General features: G+C 36.6%; 1 protein-coding gene across 1 annotated transcript in view; it reads right to left on the bottom strand.

Annotated features, from left to right (window-relative positions):
- Positions 1–22,794, bottom strand: part of LOC124759253 (phosphatase and actin regulator 2-like) — a gene marked incomplete at its 5' end in the record, with an annotated part of 49,286 nt that overhangs the window by 6,891 nt on the left and 19,601 nt on the right. Inside the window, 6 exons of the mRNA XM_047249090.1 lie at positions 1,250–1,422; positions 4,091–4,194; positions 6,668–6,723; positions 7,540–7,696; positions 9,256–9,389; positions 21,097–21,391. Coding sequence (XP_047105046.1) covers positions 1,250–1,422; positions 4,091–4,194; positions 6,668–6,723; positions 7,540–7,696; positions 9,256–9,389; positions 21,097–21,391 — 919 coding nt within the window. The remainder of the gene's footprint in view (positions 1–1,249; positions 1,423–4,090; positions 4,195–6,667; positions 6,724–7,539; positions 7,697–9,255; positions 9,390–21,096; positions 21,392–22,794) is intronic.

The following is a 22,794-nucleotide window of genomic DNA, read 5'->3' as shown; positions in this document are numbered from 1 at the left end:
TTCCCTCTGCAGCAGAGTGTGCGCTGATCTCGGTCCGGCACACAGTTTTAATCTGCCAGGAAGTTTCATATCAGCGCACACTCCACTGCAGAGTGAAAATCTCATTCTGGAAACACCCCCAGGCCGTGGTAAAGCCATGTCTCCGCAATATCCTTTCTTTCAGGAGTGCTAGTTCTGCAAAGTTCGCAGGAGATCTTCTGTAAAGTTTGGAAGGTAGGAGACGAGGTACTGGCAGAAGTAAAGCTGTGAGGACAGGGCGTGAGTCATGTTTGGGTAGCTCAGTTGGAAGAGCACTTGCCCGTGAAAGGCAAAGGTCCCGAGTTCGAGTCTCGGTCCGACACACAGTTTTAATCTGCCAGGAAGTTTCAGGCCAATGACCAATAACACAGTACACATGGATTCAATCTGGGTCTGGCACAATTTCCTGTGTATTAAGCTAGCACAACACACACTTGAGAGCTCTCGTTTCTTATTACATAGACTTCTGCTATAACTCAATAACATAATATTATTTTCACACAATCAGGAAATTTTCTTTACTACGTATCAGTGAGTAAAGTCCGGACAGGTGTGAGTAGGACTTTCATTCTACGGGTTTTGTACACACTTTACATCATGTACATAGTTAATAATGATCATTTTGTGTGGCTCTGTGGCCTAGCAAAAGTCTTTCTACTGGATGCCACTTTGGCAATCTGTGTGTCCCTAACCAACCTCAGTCATCCAACTGAGGAAAGAGAACCTACAGTTTAACATGGAATCTGAACCATGTCTCTGGAAACTCCTCACATCATAGAGGTGAAGGCCAGGTTAAAACGAAGACTGAAAAATTAATCGTCCGATTGAGATTCAATTCTGCGACCTTTCAGTTTCCAGGCATGTGCTTTACTGAAAAACCACCAGGCCCGACATGTGAATAGATGGCTAATCTATAGATTTTGATGAGTGAGTTTGCAAGTATCAAAATATGTGACATATGTGGCTGTACCTTTTGACTGCATTGACTTAAAAGCTTAAATTATTTACACTACCAAAGGAAGATAGGTATAAATTTCAACTTTAAAAACAGGTATTTACAGACAACAGTATCTTTTGGTTGCAATGATTTAGAAGCTCAATTTTTTTACATCCCCAAGACCTTGGTTACAATTGTGTCACTGCCATTTGGATTAATGAAATTACATTTAAATTACATCAAAAGGAAACACTGGCATAAATGATGCAATAAACATAAGATCTTAAGTGTTACCTTGTGAGGTGACGGCTTTCTTCATGCACTTCCATTTCAGAACTTTTGAACTCATTGAGTTCCTTACGGATGGCAGCCTTATCCTTAGGTGTGAGGCGAGTCCATGGTTTATCTGCCCTCCTGTCATATTCGTGTGCCTGTGTCACTTCAATGTAATCATTAAATCGAATGATCTGCAACAAAACGTACACAAATCTTTAACTTAGTCCAATCCTTCACACAAAATACTGAATCCCATACAACATCAGTAACTTTATATCCACTAAGCAATAAGAATATTTCATGTTATGTTATTTTATATTGATAGTGACATTCATTCACAAATGCTCAATAATTTGATTCACGTCATGTCTCACACTTCACTACTTTGTTCTTGACCTCCTGCATGGCATTTAAGAATTAATCCTGGTGTTCTCAACTTCAGAGCCTCTATACCTTCTATGTTATCGGTCCTACAGGAAGTATAGGAGTGCTGCGAGGAAAAGCATGCATAAAGTTTTCTTCTTAATTGGCACTTCTCAGGTGGATATATTCAAAAGAATGAAATAAAGAAAAATCTCTGCAGGATGCAAGAAACTTCTATGCAGATTAATATCAAATGAAACTGTGAAGTACAACTACAGAGTTAAAATGGAGTCCTGCAAACTCCTGGTAGCCCATACTTAAAATAGTTACTTTCAGATGCATACCAGGTTGATCCATTAATGGCATCTTTGTAGTCAATAACAGAAATTACTTGCACATTTCACTTGGCTTCGGAGTACTACATCTTCTTCCATTTCAAAATTAAAATTACTGGAAAGCAGGAATAGTATCCAATCTACACAGATAGCAGAATATGGAGGTAGGATAATGTGGAACCAATACATGTCTGTCAAACATTATAATGACAGCCTGTCTATTGAAAGCCTATAAAAAGTGTCAACAACACTTATCCCATTAAATAAGAATGTGGAGCTATTAATTACATGTCGAAAAGTTAGAATAAGTAACTGCAAGACAGCATAAACCATAATGACAAATTTTCTGGTTCAGCTGCTTCTTGTTATGTCTTTGTGTATTAACTGAAATCTGTTTCATCTTACCCAGCCACTCAGTACATTCGTGATTTTAACAATGGAATTTGGTGTAGATGAGCAGGTAATATGCTGCTACAAAATGGAGAAAAGTATCATTAATCTTCTGATGAATCTTAAGGGATATTCTACAATGTAGGAAAAGATACTGGGTGATCAAAAAGTCAGTATAAATTTGAAAATTTAATAAACCATGGAATAATTTAGATAGAGAGGTAAAAATTGGCACACATGCTTGGAATCACATGAAGTTTTATTAGAACCAAAAAAAAGCAAGTATTGCTAGACATGTGAAAGATCTCTTGCGCGCGTCGTTTGGTGATGATCGTGTGCTCAGCCGCCACTTTCGCCATGCTTGGCCTCCCTGGTCCCCAGACCTCAGTCCATGTGATTATTGGCTTTGGGGTTACCTGAAGTTGCAAGTGTATCATGATTGACTGACATCTCTAGGGATGCTGAAAGACAACATCCGACGCCAATGCCTCACCATTAACTCCGGACATGCTTTACAGTGCTGTTCACAACATTATTCCTTGGCTACAGCTATTGTTGAGGAATGATGGTGGACATATTGAGCATTTCCTGTAAAGAACATCATCTTTGCTTTGTCTTACTTTGTTATGCTAATTATTGCTATTCTGATCAGATGAAGCACCAACTGTCAGACATTTTTTGAACGTTCGTATTTTTTTGGTTCTAATAAAACCCCATGTCATTCCAAGCATGTGTGTGTATTTGTACCTCTCTCTACCTACATTATTCCATGATTTACTCAGTTTTCAAATTTATACTGACTTTTTGATCACCCGGTAGATTGCTACTACCTGGCATTCAAGCCTGAGCTGCGAGAGTTGGTGATCATGTATCTGTGCTTGAGATGTGCTTGCTTCTGAGAATGAACAGTGTGTCTTTTTCTTTTTCTGATGAAGGCTGTGGCTGAAACGTTATGTGTAAGTGTCTTAATCATACCTGCCTGCAACTTGATGTTCGTCTTTACGGTAAGTAGCAATCTATCTTTTCCTACATTGTTGACATTTCTACATGGAGTTTCGATTGTTTAAGAGATATTCTGCATCTTCATACTACTTTCAAGTAATGAAAGTCAGGATTTGATATTAATGGTCGATGTTTTATGTTCTATGTCTTGCAGTCTGTCTTTCAAACAATCACTTGTTGGAAGGACAATTTTTTTTTATAGAAAATAGATTTTTTTGAGAGTAATGAACATTCTAATTTTAGTATTTGAATTTTGGTATGTTTCATCATCATTATTAACAAACCATTCGAGCTATTAAATGATTGTGCCCTGTGCACACATCATGATTTTTTTTATTAATCAAATTACCTTGTGGAGTGGGGGCGGAGGCAGTTTGTGAGTCATACGCCAAATTAATGAAAACAGTAAACAAACTTCAAGCAACACGAAACTGAGTAAGAGTTATTATCATACATATCTGAGAAGGTCTACAACTGATCAAAACTTAACTCTTAACTGAATATAGGAATACTGAGAGTTTTGTTTAATGTGTGTCAATGGGCACTTGTTGTGATCACGAAATGGATTGCATACAGTTTGATGAACAATTTTAGTAGATCAGTTTATCAATATATAAATCCTGCCTAGCTCATTTGTAAATGAGCTGTACCATGTAAAAGTGATAATATATTGCAGATATAATTTACTACAAAAGGAATGTTTGAATTGTAGCATACACTATGAAACATAACATAAACAGTAAAAGATAACAATGGAAATTAGAATAACCTTTTTCTCCTTGAGCTCTTCAACTGTTGGCCTGAAACTAAGCTTTCGCAGAAGCATCCTCTTCTTTTCTTCTTTCATCTTCTTTTCCTCTGCTGCACTTTGTTCTGTACAAGAATATAAATACAAGTTAGAGACAAATACTAAGCCTGTTACATCACTCTTTTCTGTACAGTAACCAAGATAAATACTTTATGTTTTACTTTAAATGTTCAGTTTTTGCCATTGTGAAAACTCAGTAACCTCTTCAAACATTAAAATCAGATTGATATTCAATTTTAATGAGAGATGAAGAATGATGTTAATTTAATTTCAAGAACGATGCTTTTTGTTACTGCTTGACAGCTAGGAACAAAAGAGTGTGTTACTAGTTATACCTAGTTAACTTCTACATTCTGTGTCTGTAGTATAAAGACTGAGCTCTACATACATATTCCAGTACTCTTTTTCGAATGTCATCAGACATTTGATTCCGTATCATCCATGCCATCCCATCTTGTTCTATTATCTTCATCTCTGCATATTAACCAGACTCAAAATCCTAGCTAATCTGGTTTACGCATTCTAATCGTATCCTGCCCCTATAACTTCTTATGCTCTGTTGCTTGTACTAATGCCAAATAAACATTTCTGGATGTGTTATCTCTTGCTCCACTAACTTATCCATTGTTCTGGCATGAGATTTGCCAAGAGTTCTTTCCTGACCAACTCTCTTCTGACATCATCATTTAATTTAACAGCATTTGAAAATATGCTTTTGACAAGTAAGCGTGATGCCTTTGGATTAACAACTCTCAGCTTTTCTCCCTGTTTTTGTTCTATGTTCCAATACAGTGGGTAAATGAATTACATTTAATATTATGTTAAGCACACTTATATTACACATAAACCATAAGGAGGTATTCCTTTGTCTCTTAGAAGAGTGTCACACATGGAAGTGAAATCTCATGTTTCTGGTGATGCTGATTATTACAACATTGAAAAGTTTATTATATACATGAAAACATAGATTTTCACAAGTGCTCTCACAAAAATATAAAAACACTAGCTGTTACCTGCAGCTGTGGTCACATATCATTAGTTGTGATGAGTGACATTGAGTAACTACACTATTGTACATGTAATAACATCAGCTGCCCTCAAATTTTTGCCTGTTTGGGTAAGCATAGTTTGTAATGAGGGCCAACCCTCCTCCTCCCTCTCCCTCCTCTCCCAATGCAGAACAATGAGCTAGCTATATTTTATACAATGTGTACATTATACAACAAGTTTAACAGTTTTTCAGTGTAATTTATTTTCACTGATGTAAAACAGAAGTTACCCTCATTCACTACTTCACCACTTTTAAATATACATACTATCTAAAGTAGCCTATGTTCTTCCTCAGGGTTCCAGCTATACCCATACCAAATTTCACTGAAATCAGTTCAGTGGTTTTGTCACAAAAATGTAACAGCCAAGTTACTTTCCAATTTCTAGCATTAGTACGGATCTCACATGTTTAGGTTGGATACAAAGAGAGAAACATATTTTGGTTTGATTAAATTACAAAATCAGTAAACATCTTAGCATAAATTCACTGGATTGCAATAATGATCTCTACAATGAAGCTTATGTACGTAAAAATACTGTTCAAAGTAAACTGTTTATTTGGCATCTGTTGGGCACAAAGGCTACATATATCAAATGTTACTCTAAACAGTAAGAGAAAACATACATATGCAATGGGCTATTTATTTTAAATAAGAGACTGATAGTATGTAAATAAACTAGGACTGATGATGCTAATTCACAGTATTATAGAGGCGTTTATTCCTATCAACACTTTTATTATTCAGTGAACTGTCACCCTCACTCCTAAATTATTTGGATTCTAAGAGCACTTTATATAAGCAGACTATGGATACTGAATTATAGTTTGCATTGGAGAGCTAAGATACTTACTCTTGCCCTAAAACATTAGCTTTTACTTTCAGGGTCTGCATCAGGAATACAACAGTAGAAATCGACTTATTCATCAACAGACTAAAATGCTAGAAAAATAAGTGTTAGCTAACTTCAAGCAGTTGGTTTTATTTTTCATGCTTTTCTTCCACCAACCTTTGCACATTATCCTGGAAACAAATTTCAACTCGACTTGCATTTTATGCACTGTTTATTGATGTTTGGCTAGCTTTTTACCTGTTCTTCACAATTCTCTAGGCTTTATCGATGCAAATTACTCAATTTTCACATAAATTTTTCTACATAATACTTTCTTCAATATTTCCTCATATATGACCAATGTCCCCATAATTGCCAAAGATAAAAATAAAAATGTATAGACTTTTTTAAACTAGTATCTCATGAGTTTTTGCTTCCTCACTGTATCATCACAGCAGAGATATGAATAAAAAATAATGAATGTGAGTGATCTGCACTTATGGAGATGAACCACTGAACATCTGATCATTTGGAGCTATGTGTTGCAGTATGACTAGCAACAAAATATCTAAAGAATAATTTCACATGGCTAAGAAAAACAGAATGCTCCAGAGATTTCTTTGAAAGCAGCATTCAGTCACTGTAGAAAATACTTACTTTTTAATATATTCCTTTCTTCCAATTCTTCTTGTGTTGGTCGCATGCTCAGCCGCCTGTCAAATGTTTAAATATACATACTTCATTAGATTTTTTTATCTTACTATTTGCCCTAAACAAACAAACAAACAAACTGAGGAGAGAGAGAGAGAGAGAGAGAGAGAGAGAGAGAGAGAGAGAGAGAGCATAAAAAAGTCACTAAGCCTACAAATATTTCAAATTTACACAAATTTAAAACATGCTGGAGAGAGAGACAAAAAGGCTTCCGATGACAGAGATGTAGAAAATTATCAAACACACAATAACACAAAGTAAGCTGCTACTAGATATCTGTTTTTCATAAAGTAATATTTGTTCTTTTTTAATAGAGAGCAAGAAACATAAAAGGATAAGATAGAAATAAAAATATGAATAGTTGGATCAGTGAATCTAATATTTTTCACAGCGCAAGAGAGAAATCAAATGACAAAATTAGTTTTGAAATTTTGTTTCTGCCTTGTACAGATTTTGTCTTTTTATCAAATTTTCTACACAACTTCACTTGAATTCTTATCTGTTTCCAAACTCAAATGATCAATCTGTTCTGACACCTTGATATCAGTCATCAGTTTGTGCATGTTAAGGTGGCTACAATATCTTGTGTTAAGTGGATGCAATCTATTTCTATAGTTTTACAGTATTTCAGAATAAGAAACCCCTGATACATTTATATCGAGTCAAGATTTCATTTCTTTCTTCATTGGTGACACACTAAAAATTCACATTTTAAAACCTTTTATGACAGCTGTGTTTGAATAAAACTGAGTATACACTGATTACTTAAATGCATAAAGTAACATATTATACAGAACATTATTTGAAGTATGACACACCTTATCAGCCGTGCACCAATTGCTTCCTTTGTCTCCATTCGTTCATTTTCACTTTCTTCGTGAATTATGTTGCGAGCAATCAGTTCTTGCCTGTTGGGCCGCAAAGCAAGTTTCAGAGCCAAACTATCTTTCCGTGCAATCTTAGCAGCAAGGCGACCTTTACAGGAGTAAAAATGTTTTTGTCTTATGTAAGAACAAATGTAAAATCACAGTATATGTTTGAGTTTCTTTATTGCTATATGATAAAGCAAGAAAAATTTTAGTGCAAGTAAAATTCCATAATCTGCATTTTTGATGCATGATCATTATCTGTGCAACTTTATAGTATGTATTCAACAAGAAGTAATAATTCTTTGCAGGAACTTTATTCATTGTCTTCCTCACTATGCATATAAGAGTTTTAAAGAAATCTTTACTCTAAGATGAGCTGCTGCAACTTTTATTGTGTCATATCCATTTTCTACTGCTAATTAATATTTTTCATGGCAAAATCCCTTATTAGTTCCATCTGCATTTTTTTCAAAATCTGTTAAGTTGATCATTAAGGACAACAAAACTGAAGTTGCAAGCAATGATTAAAATTACTACTGGAAATTAAGATTGCTATATAAAGTGCTGAACTAGGAGCATGTCAACACCGAGTACTATTTATTAGATATCACACAGAACAGCATCACTTAACTAGCAGTGTTAAATGTGAGACAGTATTTTAAACAAATATAAATAAATTACAGTATGGTCAACCAGCACTGACATTACTGCTTACCATTATGAATTCTGTATTAACAGACTCACTGTATTTATTTTTTCCCAGCTGCATTGGAAATATTTCTATATTGTGCAACAATGTTCTAGTTGGTTGCATTTTCCTTCAACAATCTTTAATCAACCCTTTCTCAAAATGCAGCTGAACAGAAGAAAATTGATATCAAGCAGTCCTTACAGATACTACATACAAATGTTCTAATGTTCGTAAAATACGTCCTTTCCAAAAGCCTCACAACCATCACATAACACGAATGATAATGTAATTGTGGTATATATTGTGACTCACATGGAGGAGTCTAAAGAGAAAATCAGAGAATCAACTGAAGAGGGATTTCTGACAGCATAGGAGACACATCTAAATGGGCAATTGCTTCACTGTCACAAAACAACAAGTGTAAAAAATTTCCCTATCGAATAGCCTCAAGCTGCAAGGCTTCTAAACCAACCCTCCTAAAACCAAAATACAGGATATTTCAATGATTGTGAAAATAGTGTGGATTTAATTATAAAAACAAAAACACACAGTGACTAATTAAAAAGAGCTCTGCTGTGTTCTGCACCGAATCACAGCTGCCTTGCAATTCTGAAATAATGTTTTTCAGTATAAAACTGTAACAAAACGCAATATGTTATTGTTGGATTACTAATGTGTAACAAAAATTCAGAAATTATTAAAAATTTATAGAAACTTAAAGAGGTGCACAATATTATGACAATAAGCCTTTTTTTATTTTTTGATACATATTTTCACGTGATTGATAATAAATTACACTACAGAAACAATGAGATTAAGTTCTTTACCCAGCTATATTAATCCATGCTTTGTTAATTACACACATATGCTTTTTTATTTCCACTTAAATGTCAAGCAATATTAGAAAAAGTAATAACACAAATTTACTTTATAACAATATCCTCTTTCATTTTAACATGAAGCATATCACATACTTTCCTCATCACTGTCAGCATCTTCTCGATAAAGGACTGGTCCATCAGCATCCTCTCTTATCACATATGGCCTTGTGTTCTCCTTATTTTCCATTGTACATGGCAGAGGGATTCCGAATCTCACAGGACGAGCACTGAAACATAATGTCATATTTTTTTAGAAATATTTTTTTCTATGTTAACTGTTATTGTCTGACAATTTAATTTCAAATTTAAGTGTCAGCTATGGGTAATGTTGAAGCATGTGCAATATACAAGACTATGACAGTTTAAAAGAAATAATATTTATTTAGGATTAACACTTCTTCCTTCTTATTTTTCTGAAATTTCCTAACAACTCTTTTATTCTAGAATTGTGAGAATTAGTATGTAGACTGCAGAAAATTGCAGACAGAAGTTGTTGATCTTCTCCCAAGAATAAGGATTGAGAAAACCAAACCCTCCCAGTCAGCATAGTGTTACTTGCCTGACACCATGAAAACAGTTTATCAGAATAACTTCCTACAAAAACTTGTGTTCCAATAAGTATAACCTCCTGGTAGTTGTTTCTAAATCAGGCTCTCACAGTAGACTTTCACTGTAATAATGATCAAAATGGGTATCAATAAAAACACTCTCTTATTTCATTTTCATCACATTTATCATATCTTTATTGCAGGGTCTCAATTTCTGCATCTTTGCTTATCAGATGTCTCCCACATGATTGTGGGCAGGTGCCCTTCGTGATGTTGTAACATTACTTAATTTAACAGAAAAAATACAATGTAATTCTGCAGCCAATAAGCTGTTTTTCAACTGCCTTTATGTTTTTTCTGAAGTGTGAATAGACAATTAGACTAAAATTGCGTGTGGTCAAAGTTACGAGGTATCAGACAAAATGTCATTAATCCAGCACTTTGACTCTATCTGGTTTTCAAACACAGTATGTCTCACAGGTTAATGTTCTATATGTCACACTAGACAAGAAGGGCATTTAGATTATAAATAATCAAAGAAACGTTTCTCCAAGTAGAACTTCTATGTAACAGGAAATATTAGTCAGCAGAACATACTATCATCCTGCAAGGCATTGACTACCATCCAACTGGCCCTGCTTCTTCCTCTGCCAAAGACTTCACTGGAAAGTAGTACTGGAGGGACAACTGCTCAGTACAACATTCTCTCTCTTTCAAGTAGTCCATAAATTGACATCTCACAGATGAGTGAAAAATATTCCAGTTCACTCAGAAAGGCAAAATCCTCAGTGGAAGCACTGACTGAAACAGTCTATTTCACTTGACTGTCAAACATCCCAACTACTCATCTACATCTACAGCTATATGATTACTCTGCTATTCACAATAAAGTACCTGGCAGAGGATTCAATGAACCACCTTCAAGCTGTCTCTCTACCGTTCCTCTCTCAAACGGCGCACGGGAGAAACGACCACTTAAATTTTTCTGTGCAAGCCCCAATTTCTCTTATTTTATCATCATGATCATTTCTCCCTTTGTAAGTGGGTGCCAACAGAATGTTTTCACAATTGGAGGAGAAAACTGGTGATTGAAATTTCATGAGAAGATCCCTTCGCAACAAAAAATGCCTTTGTTTTCATGATTTCCACTCCAATTCAGGTATCATGTGTATGGCACTATCTCCCATATTCAATAATACAAAATGAGCTGCCCTTCTTTGAACTTTTTCAATGCCATCCATCAGCCCCACCTGATGCGGATCCCATACTGCACAGCAATATTTCAGTATAGGGTGGACAAGTGTATCTTTAGTAGACCTGTTGCACCTTCGAAGTGTTCTGCCAATGAATCACAGTCTTTGGTTTGTTCTACCCACAACATTATCTATGAGATCGTTACAATTTAAGTTATCTGTAATTGTAATTCCTAAGTATTTAGTTGAATTAACAGCCTTCAGATTTGTGCAACTTATCACATAATTGAAATTTAGTAGATTTCTTTTAGTACTCATATGATTAACTTCACACTTTTCTTTATTCAGTGTCAATTGCCACTTTAAAGATATCTTATTCATATCATTTTGAAATTCATTTTGGTCGTCTGATGACTTTGCAAGGCGGTAAATGACAGCCTCATCTGCAAACAATCAAAGATGGCTACCGAGATTGTCTCCTATGTCATTAATATAGATCAGGAACAATAGGGGGCCTGTAACACTTCCTTGGGGAATGCTGGATATTACTTCTGTTTTACTTGATGACTTTCCATTTATTACTACGAACTGTGACCTTTCAGATAGGAAATCATGAATCCAAGCCACACAACTGAGGCGATATTCCATAGGCACGCAGTTTGGTTAGAAGACACTTGTAAGGAACTGTGTCGAAAGCCTTCTGGAAATCTAAAAATATGGAATCAGTTTGACATCCCCTGCTGATGGCACTCATTACTTCAAAGAGCTAGTTGTGTTTCACAAGAATGACATTTTCTGAATCCATGCTGACTATGTGTCAATAAATCATTTTCTTCAAGGTGCTTCATAATGTTTGAATACAGTGTATGTTCCAAAACCCTACTGCAAATCGATGTTAGTGATATGGGCCGGTAATTCAGCGGATTACTCCTACTTCCCTTCTTGGGTATTGGTGTGACCTGAGCAATTTTCCAGTCTTCAGGTACGGATCTTACTGTGAGCAAGTGGTTGTATATAATTGCTAAACATGGAGCTATTGTATCAGCATACTCTGAGAGGAACCTGACTGGTATACAATCTCGTCTGGAGGCCTTGGCTTTATTGATATAAGCTGCTTTGTTACACCAAGGATATCTACTTCTATGTTTCTGATCTTGGCAATTGTACTTGATTGGAAATCGGGAAGATTTACTTCATCTTCTTTGGTGAAGGAGTTTCAGAAAACCGTGTTTAATAACTCTGTTTTAGTGGCACTGTCATCAGTGACTTCAGCGTTGTTATCACGCAGTGAAGGTATTGATTGCGTCTTGCCACTGGTGTGCTTTATGTATGGCCAGAATCTCTTTGGGTTTTCTGCCAGATTTTGAGACAGAATTTCATTGTGGAAATTATTAAAAGCATCTTGCATTGAAGCAAGTGTTACATTTCCAACATATGGAAAACATTGACAATCTTGGGGATTTTGCATTCTTTTAAATTTGGCATTCTTTTTTCGCTGCTTCTGTAACAGTGACCTGACCCGTTTAGTGTACCATGGGGGATCAGTACCATCATGTATTAATTTATGTGGTATATATCTCTCAATTGCTGTTGACACTATCTTTTTGAAATCATTCCACAACATTTCTACGCTTACATGACCAGATCGTAAGGAGTGAAGACTGTCTTTTAAAAATGCATTAAGAGCATTTTAATCAGCTTTCTCAAATAGATATACTTTGTATTCTTTTTGATGGTTGTAGGTGTTATGGTATTCAGCCTAGTAGCAACTGCCTTGTGGTTGCTAATCCCTGTATTCATCACAGCACTCACTATTTGTCCAGGATTATTTGTTGCTAAGAGATCAAGCATGCTTTCACAACCATTGATGCTTAAAGTGGGCTCATGAACTAATTGTTCAAAATAATTTTCTGAGAAAGCATTCGGTACAATTTCGGATGACATTTTATGCCTGCCGCCTGCTTTAAACATATAATTTTTCAGCACATTGAGGGTAGATTGAAGTCACCACCAACTATCATTGTATGAGTGGGGTACCCATTTGAAATGAGACTCAGGTTTTCTTTGAACTGTTCAGCAACTGTATCTTCTGAGTCAGGTGTCAGTAAAAAAATCAAATTAATAGTTGTCTGATTGTCAGGTATAGCCACTACCCATACTATTTCGCAGGAACTATCTACTTTAGTTTCACTGCAAGGCAAACTACTTCTGACAGCAATAAACACTCCACTACCAACTTTATTTAATCCATCCTTTCTGAACACTGTTAGATTGTTTGAAAAAATTTCTGATGAACTTATATCTGGCTTTAGCCAGATTTCTGTACCTACAACTATTTGACTTCAGTGCTTTCTATCAGGGCTTGGAGCTCCCTTTCCCAACACAGCTACGACAATTCACAACTACAATACTGATCGTTTCTGTAACTACCTTACTGTATTTTACCTGCCCCCTTTTAGATGGATGCCCTTTCTGTGGTTCCCTGAGTCCCTCTAACCTAAAAAAAACTGCCCAGTCCCTACCACACAGCCTACCTGTGTAGCTGCCTCCTGTGTGTAGTGGGCTCCTGGCCTATTAAGCGGAACCTGGAAACCCACCTTGGCACAAGTCAAGGAATCTGCAGCCTACATGGTCACTGAACTGCCTGAGCCTCTGATTCGACCCTCCACTCGACTCTGCACCAAAGGATCACAGTCGGTTCTATTGATGATGCTGCAGATGGTGAGCTCTGCCTTAATCTAATCTCTAAAGCAAGACAGGCAGTCTTTACCATTTCCACTAGCCACCCGAAACCATAGAAAATCTCCTCCAATCCAAAGCGACACACATCATTGGTACCGACATCATACAGAGACTTGGGCAATATCATCGTCACTGTAAGAAAATAATGTTCTCGGCAATAATATTAAGCCAAGTTAGTTCACTCTAAAAAAAAAAAAAAAAAAAAAAAAAAAAAAAAAAAAAAAAAAAAAAAAATCAATATCAGGGATCATTATTCACAGGCTCCCTGTTTTGCATGAAAGTTATATTTCAGAAATGTCTAAAACATCAAAAATTTTCCACTCTGCAGATGACATTTTGTTTCATGAGTCTGTGACAAAATAACGGGTAGCAGCAATTAAAATTATAACTGCTGTTTTATCCTGTCTTATTTAATCTCATTTCATATGGGATTTTGAGTGATATTTTTAAATGTAGTCTTTTAAATAATTTTACATTCACACCTCTACCTCACCTAACATTTCTTCACTCTAGAGGGAAATCCTTATAGAGGAAGATTGTCACTCATTGTTTTTTTATGTATGGCTGTAATTACTCTTCCATTTACCTTTTCATATACATACACTACGTGTATTTATCTAAACTGTGCAAACATAAAAGAGGATAGAAATTAATTTAAAAAATAAATTCTCCAAGTTACTATAAAATATCATTTTAGCTAATAAAACTACAGATAAAAGATTTTAGTCCTTTTTCAATCAAAAACCAGCTCTCATGTTTATAATCCAACTTACTATTTTGATGGAATACAATGCATTTAACACATGATCTCTTGAATATTTATTTTATTTAGGCGGGTGCCGTTTTAGAAGTTTTTAATGCACATTTGTTTGGAATAAGTTTATAATTATGTTATCAAGGCAGTTACCTTATCCTTGTTCGTGGTCTAGAAGATGGCCTTCTATGCAAGCATAAGAAAAGTAAGAGATATATTACAATCCAATCACTAATTAAGTGCAAACATTAATACCTAAATATTTCTTTGAATGTCAACAAAAAACTCAGTATGCAAGTGCTGTAGAACCACTGAAACTAAAGTAAAAGTTGTTTTGGAACATCCAAGAAAACAGTGACCTATTAAAATTATAACTAATTTAATAAACACAGTTGTGCTCACATTTCAGTTGTTAATTTTTATTTTCAGATGACTGGTTTCGATCTTCTAAAGAGATCATTGTCAGATATACATTTCTTGATGACAATAGGAATCGCTGACCCTGGAGCAGGTCCATCCATGCTTGCATGGAGAACACCCCACGCCAGCATGTATGGGCCTTCTCCATGCCAGCAATTCCTACAGTCATCAATGAATGTATATCTGACAATGATCTCTTTTAGAAGATCAAAATTGGTCACCTAAAAATAAAGGTTAACAACTAAAAGGTGACCATGATATTACAGTAAAAGTAATTTTTATACTCATATGAACTATCCCATATGGTTTTTTAAGACTAAGATGATGATGGCTGAGACTCATTTGTGAAGGCAGAGCTATTTGTGAAAATTGCAGCCTTGTGGTGGAAACATGTAAAATATGAGACCTTTGTTAAAAAATACTTCAGTCACAATTTAATGATACACTATGTGATCAAAAGTATCCAAAAACCTGGCTGAAAATGACTTACATGTTCGTGGCATCCTCCATTGGTAATTCTGGAATTCAATATGGTGTTGTCCCACCCTTAGCCTTGATGACAGCTTCCACTCTCACAGGCATACATTCAATCAGGTGCTGGAAAGTTTCTTGGGGAATGGCAGCCCATTCTTCATTGAGTGCTGCACTGAGGAGAGGTATTGATATTGGTTGGTGAGGCCTGGCATGAAGTTGGTGTTCCAAAACGTCCCAAAGATGTTCTATAGCATTCAGTTCAGGACTACGTGCAGGCCAGTCCATTACTGGGATGTTATTGTCGTGTAACCACTCTGCCACAGGCCGTGCATTATGAAAAGGTCCTCGATCGTGTTGAAAGATGCAATCGCCATCCCCGAACTGCTCTTCAACAGTGGGAAGCAAGAAGGTGCTTAAAACATCAATGTATGCCTGTGCTGTGATAATGTCATGCAAAAGAACAAGGGGTGCAAGCCCCATCCATGAAAAACATGACCACACCATAACACCACTGCCTCTGAGTTTTACTGTTGGCACTACACATCCTGACAGATGACGTTCACCAGGCATTCGCCATACCCACACTGCCATGGGATCGTCACATCGTGTACCGTAATTCGTCACTCCACAAAGTGTTTTTCCACTGTTCAATCGTCCAATGTTTATGATCCTTACACCAAGTGAGACGCCATTTGGCTTTTACAACATGATGTGTGACTTATGAGCAGCCAATCGACCATGAATTTCAAGTTTTCTTACCTCCCGACTCACTTTCATAGTACTTCCAGTGGATCCTGATGCAGTTGGGAATTCCTGCATGGTGCTCTGGATAGATGTCTGCCTATTACACATTATGAGCATCTTCAACTGTCAGTGGTCTCTGTCAGTCAACAGACGAGGTCAGCTTGAATGCTTTTGTGCTGTACATGTCCCTTCACGTTTACACTTCACTATCACATTGGAACAGTGGACCTAGGGATGTTTAGGAGTCTGGAAATCTTGTGTACAGACATATGATACAAGTGACACCCAATCACCTGACCACATTCGAAGTCTGTGAGTTCCGCAGAGCACCCCATTCCGCTCTCTCACGATGTCTAATGACTACTGAGGTAGCTGATATGGAGTACTGGCAGTAGGTGGCAGCACAATGCACCTAATATGAAAAACATATATTTTTGGTGGTGCGTGGATACGTTTGATCACATAGTGTACATCACTACCTATTTTGGGACCTAAATTCCTATGGCAGCTGATCCTCTGTGCTGACGAAGGTAGCTTTCCACCAATACACAACTGGTCAGCAGTTGTTTGCTGTACATTCTTCAGTTTATTATTATTCAGGAAATAGCAGCTTTCAAGGAGCATAGTGCGACAACAGTGTGAAAGAATGAGCAGATGGGAACTAGATAAGTCAGATACTTGGCAGATGACTGGAAATTGCAGTACCGGCACATAATAAGACAGTCGGTTCATGAACATGTCACTGATCATGTGCCTAAGAATGTATTAAAGTCCAATGTGATATAAACAGTAGTTATTTAATACACAGGAGGAAGAAGCAGCTTCTTTCATACAGCAGATTCACACTGATTTAGACATCTTAAATTTAGCTTCATTATGTACAAACATTTCACAGCAATAAACTGACAGTTAATATGCTTCACTTTGTTAACATATACCTTAACCCGTTACACAGCCCTGAAGGATCTCTTTTTAATAGAATGTATGAAACATAATGAATGAATGAATGAATGAAAAACATTAGAGGTTCATCTCTAGTATCAATGTAGCAGCACAAAACAATTATATATGTGCCCTTCCCTCCTCCTGGAGTACCATACAAACCCAGGCAAATCAATGGTGTCCTACATCTTCAGTGCCCCTACACTTTCATTCAGGTAAGTCTTTTCACTACATTTAATTAGAGACCTGACAGAAAGAATATTAACGTTTAATTGTTATCAAAATCAATGTGATCACAGACAAGAGTTCTAGCTCAGATGTAAAATCAAATCATAATAAATTGATCTATTAAAGGGATCTCTTCAATAATCACCTGAAATATTTTATTGAAAGCACCTTAAATGTGAATAACGATATCTGAATAAGAATTGCAACACTATTTTACAGAATAGGAATCCACTAAGACCCAAAAGGTATCCAGAGAAAGTGGCCATGTGTGAGTGAATTGTTCTTGAGTGAATGTGTGACAGTTTTCTGCCTCTGAAGAAGGACTTTGTCCAAAAGCTGAAATATTTCTAGTATACGCTTTCATTGTACCTGTCTGTGACTCAACCCCTCTATGTGGTGAGTATCAGTCTGTGTTTTCCATATTGTTATTACTTCTTTTTATATTAATAGAACATAGCTACTTTGAAACAACCACTGCTCTTCCTCTTACATTGCTCAGCAGCTGTTTTTAAGTACTATTTCATACCAAGTACCTATGGAGCCAAGGACATATACAAAAGCTGAAATGGGAGGATGGCATGGGTGGGATGGGGTGGGTGGGGAAGTACTCACAGTAATATGTGACAGGGGGAACGTAGAGAAAATGAAGCCCAGTTTCTTACAAAATAAAATTCAAAGCCACTGAAAAACTGTAGGCCTATTTTTTAATCAGCAAACATATTTATGATTTTGATGTTTCATGACAAATGGTTTTTGTTTACTGATTAGATCTTACATCAAGAGCTGTACAGTTACTAAAAAAAGTTAATATCCATTTAATACGAGAATTAGAGTTACACAAATTTACTTCTCTGAGTACAAACATTATGATGAATTATAGAAAGAAATGTGAACATACAGTCCACCGTCTCATCTCGCTGTTACAGGGGTTCAACAAATCAGAAAAATTAAAACAAAATAGCTGGCACCTTGACACAAATAATGATGTGTTTATTGGCAGTGAATGGCCTCCTCAGATGTCTCCTTTCAGTATGAACTACAGTAACAACCACTGCTGTAGAAAATTTTATATATTTATATACCATATGCTTGAGTGTGTCATCATGTCTTATGTAGACACACCTCATTCCCTTTCAAAAGTGTTAAGTCTTGAGTTTCTGAAGCTGAGATAAAACCATTTTCTGGTAACTACTTGTCAGTGAGATTTGGGAACTTACGAGACATATTATGATATGTACCACTTCCCAGATTTTAAAAAAAGCTACATTTTTCAAAAAATAACAATGTACTGTTTTAAAAAATATTTTTGTTGAAGCAATGACACTACTACCAATTGAAAACCACTCAAAAAAATTGTCAGTGTCCCTATTACAGAACTATGGTGGCTGCAGACATTGTTGCAGTGCAATAGACAGAAATTCCTGGATGGAACAAAGAGCTTGAAAGGTAGTGTAAATACTATTTTCTGTCACATGTTTCTATGCTCCTAACATCAGTCCATTATAGATGAGTGGTTGCCTTTCCCTTATTTTACTTGATATTGAATACAAATGAGCGTCGGATTTGGTTATAAGCTACGCACAATGTCATTTTTCATCGTCACATTTAAGCGTTTTTATATGGAATGTCTTGACACAAAGCAACTCCTATCACACTTGTGACAACACTGCCAAAATTTTGACGCTGGGCACAAACATTTTTCTATTGCCCTTAACATTTAATGGTTTCTTTATATCTCTATAGGAGAATACACATGTCACTCATTTATGGCAGTTTGTTGATTTTCACAGACCTCTTTGATTCAGTTTCGTCACCTGATTAAAAACATTAAGAAACTGGCCAGTAATAGATAATGAATACTGAATCTTATTTTTACTGTATATCACATAATTGTATGCTTTAAAATTTATTTAAAATACTTTGTGAATGTGCACTTGGTGTGGTAGCAGTATCTTTGCCTCAAGTAGCTGCCATCTAGAGAAACTATATTACTTTTCAAAGTCAGTAGTGCCCAAGGGCAGTGTGACAGGATCATATACATAAATGATATGGTGGACACCGTGGGCAGTAATCTGTAGTTGTTTCTGATAATGCTGTGGTGTATGGTAGGGTGTTGAAGTTGAGTGACTGTAGGAGGGCACAAGATGACTTGCACAAAATTTCTAGTTGATGTGATAAATGACAACTAGCTGTAAGTGTAGAAGAGCCTGGGTTAATGCTGATAAGTAGGAAAAACAAACCCCTAATGTTAGATACACCATCTGTAATGCCCTGCTTTACACAGACACATCATTTAAATATCTGGATGCAACACTGTAAAGTGATACAAAATGGGACAACCATGTGAGGACTATGGTGGGGAAGAAGAACGGTTGACCTTGGTTTATTGGGAGAATTTTGGGAAATTGTGGTTCATCTGTAAAGGAGACCACATATAGGACACTAGTGCTACTATTCTAGAGTAATGGGAGAGAGTTTGGAATCCACACTAGATCAGCTTAATAAAAAATATCAAAACAATTGAGAGGCCACCTGGTAGATTTGCTACTGGTAGGTTCAAATAACATGCAAGTATTATGGAGATTCTTCAGGAGCTTAAGTGAGAATACCTGGAGGGAAGGCTAATTTCTTTTCAAGGTGGACAATTGAGAAAATTTAGAGAACCGGCATTTGAAGCTGATTGTGGAACAATTTTACTGCCACCAAAATATGTTTCATGTAAGAACCACAATGATAAGATACAGGAAATTAGGGCTCACACAGAGGCATATAGACAGTTGTTTTTCCCTTGCTCTGTATGTGAGTGGAACAGGACAGGAAATGACTAGTAAAGTTACAGGGTACACTCTGCAATGCACTGTACAATGGCTTGTGGAGTATGTATGTAGATATAGATGTAGAGGGATTCCTTGCTACTTATGGCAGTCAGTCACTGATTCATTGTGGATTATAAATGTATTGCAATATTGCTTAAGATCCCACTCTCTCTCATTATCTCTTTCACATCACTGATGTTTACTGATTGCTCATTCTTTTCAGGTATGATGTGTTTTTATGATACAATAAAAAAGTATTATCCTGATCATGTGTTCTCTTGAGCATTCACAATTAAACCTCAATCTATAATTAGAAGATGAACTTTAGATCACCTTATGTGATATGTAAATTTAATTAAAGTGCCTTCAGCACTATTTTGTTTACATTTTATAGTTTGTCATACCTTGTTCATATTTGGCATGCAATTTCAATTAACATACAAATAACTATTTATTCTTTTGTGGCTCAATTTAGAACCTGCATTTTAATTAATGATGTCAAATTAGTGGCTTTATCTATATGGTTGTAGAATATTCAGTAAACAGGATTGCCAGCACATAGGACATGGTGCATAATACTGATTCTGTTTCATATGCATCTGTGTAACAGTTCTGCACACCATAACATACCAGTAACTTGAGATGAAACAAATTGAAGCAACTTCATACAATAATACAAGAGTTAAAATTGTATTAATAAAATGGTAATGGAGTTACTATCTCCTGGGTAATAGGAACTTCTGTCAATGAATATAACAGAAGTGAACATCCTGAAGATTTAGAGAATGAAGAAAGGAAAGAAAATTAGTACAGAAACTGAGAAGATATGAGTTTCTTTACCCCAGTTTATAAATGGTTTAATGCTTTCTGCTGCTTACATGTTCAACATTAAAACACTCTTTCAAACATTAACTAAAATGAAAGGAAATATATGCACATATGTGCAACCCCCCCCCCCCCCCAACTCCATTTTCAATCTTACATCTCTCACTAAAATCAGAAAATTTCCCGAGTATCTATGATATATTGCTTCTAGCAAGTGTTTGAATGATATTAGCTACACACAGACTTACTTGAAGGACGTATGGTCCTGGCGCAGAGTGAGAGGCCTGCTTTCTTGTGTTGGTGTGTTCTGTGGAGTACCTGGACCGCTCCCTCCTGTATTACTGCCTCCACTACCTTTCTTTTTCAATGCAGACTTAAGTGGCACAGCATGGAATTTTGGTTCTTTTGCCGGTATCTCCTCAACACGTGTCGTGTCTATACTTGGATCAGGCTGTGGAACACGGAACAGGTAGTGTGCATCGTCTTCATCACCTTCATCATCTTCATCCTCACCTTCATCGCAGCACGAGCCCTCATCTTGATCTGATAAATAATTTCAGTATCACAAACACATCAAAAAATACACACACACACACACACACACACACACACACACACACACACACACACACACACACACACACACAGAGAGAGAGAGAGAGAGAGAGAGAGAGAGAGAGAAAATAATTACATTTCATCAGAACCCTCAATTAAAAAAGTCAGCTGCAATATAATGGGTATGTGATATACACAGTCAACTATGCAAACAATGAGTTATTCTTTGATACATTGTTTATTTTATTTACACAGGCTCATTTTTGCTTCCTTTTAATGAGGTAAACAAATACCTCTTATAATTTATTTCAAATCCTTTCCACGCAAAATAATCAAACAGAATTCCATATTGGGATGGAAAAGAGGAGAAGGCAGAGACACACAAGGTAGGAGAGAGATAGGGGATAGGAGAAACAAGATGTAATCAAACTCGGGACCTTTGCCTTTCGCGGGCAAGTGCTCTACCAACTGAGCTACCGAAGCATGACTCACGCCCGGTACTCACAGCTTTACTTCTGCCAGTACCTCATCTCCTACCTTCCGAACTTTACAGAAGCTCTCCTGCGAATCTTGCAGAACTAGCACTCCTGAAAGAAAGGATATTGCGGAGACATGGCTTAGCCACAGCCTGGAGGATGTTTCCAGAATGAGATTTTCACTCTGCAGCGGAGTGTGCGCTGATATGAAACTTCCTGGCAGATTAAAACTGTGTGCCCGACCGAGACTCGAACTCGGGACCTTTGCCTTTCGCGGGCAAGTGCTCTACCAACTGAGCTACCGAAGCATGACTCACGCCCGGTACTCACAGCTTTACTTCTGCCAGTACCTCATCTCCTACCTTCCAAACTTTACAGAAGCTCTTCTGCGAATCTTGCAGAACTAGCACTCTGTAAAGTGTACAGAAGCACTAGCTTCTGTAAAGTTTGGAAGGTAGGAGACGAGGTACTGGCAGAAGTACAGCTGTGAGTACCGGGCGCGAGTCGTGCTTTGGTAGCTCAGTTGGTAGAGCACTTGCCCGCGAAAGGCAAAGGTCCCGAGTTCAAGTCTCGGTCGGGCACACAGTTTTAATCTGCCAGGAAGTTTCATATCAGCGCACGCTCCGCTGCAGAGTGAAAATCTCATTCTGTGAAGATATAATCATTTTGATACGAAATATTTCAAGTAACAGTTAGCAAATGCCCACCTACATTTAGTGATTTTGAAACAGACATTTATTGCACTATTCTTTTCTTACATATATGTAAAATAGTGTGCATAGTTATACAATTTTATTAAAAAAAGTGTTTCTTCTCAGCACAGTTCCAAAACCAAGCATGAAATTTGCTGAGTTTATAAGCTAGCAGATCAGACTACTTTAAAGAAGAAAAAGAATGCCTGTAGCAAACAAGTCA

This window comes from Schistocerca piceifrons, chromosome 1, assembly GCF_021461385.2.
Source record: "Schistocerca piceifrons isolate TAMUIC-IGC-003096 chromosome 1, iqSchPice1.1, whole genome shotgun sequence".
NCBI classification, from domain to species: domain Eukaryota; kingdom Metazoa; phylum Arthropoda; class Insecta; order Orthoptera; family Acrididae; genus Schistocerca; species Schistocerca piceifrons.
The sequence above is the reverse complement of the archived record's forward strand: the minus strand, read 5'-3'. Positions and strand labels throughout refer to the sequence as shown.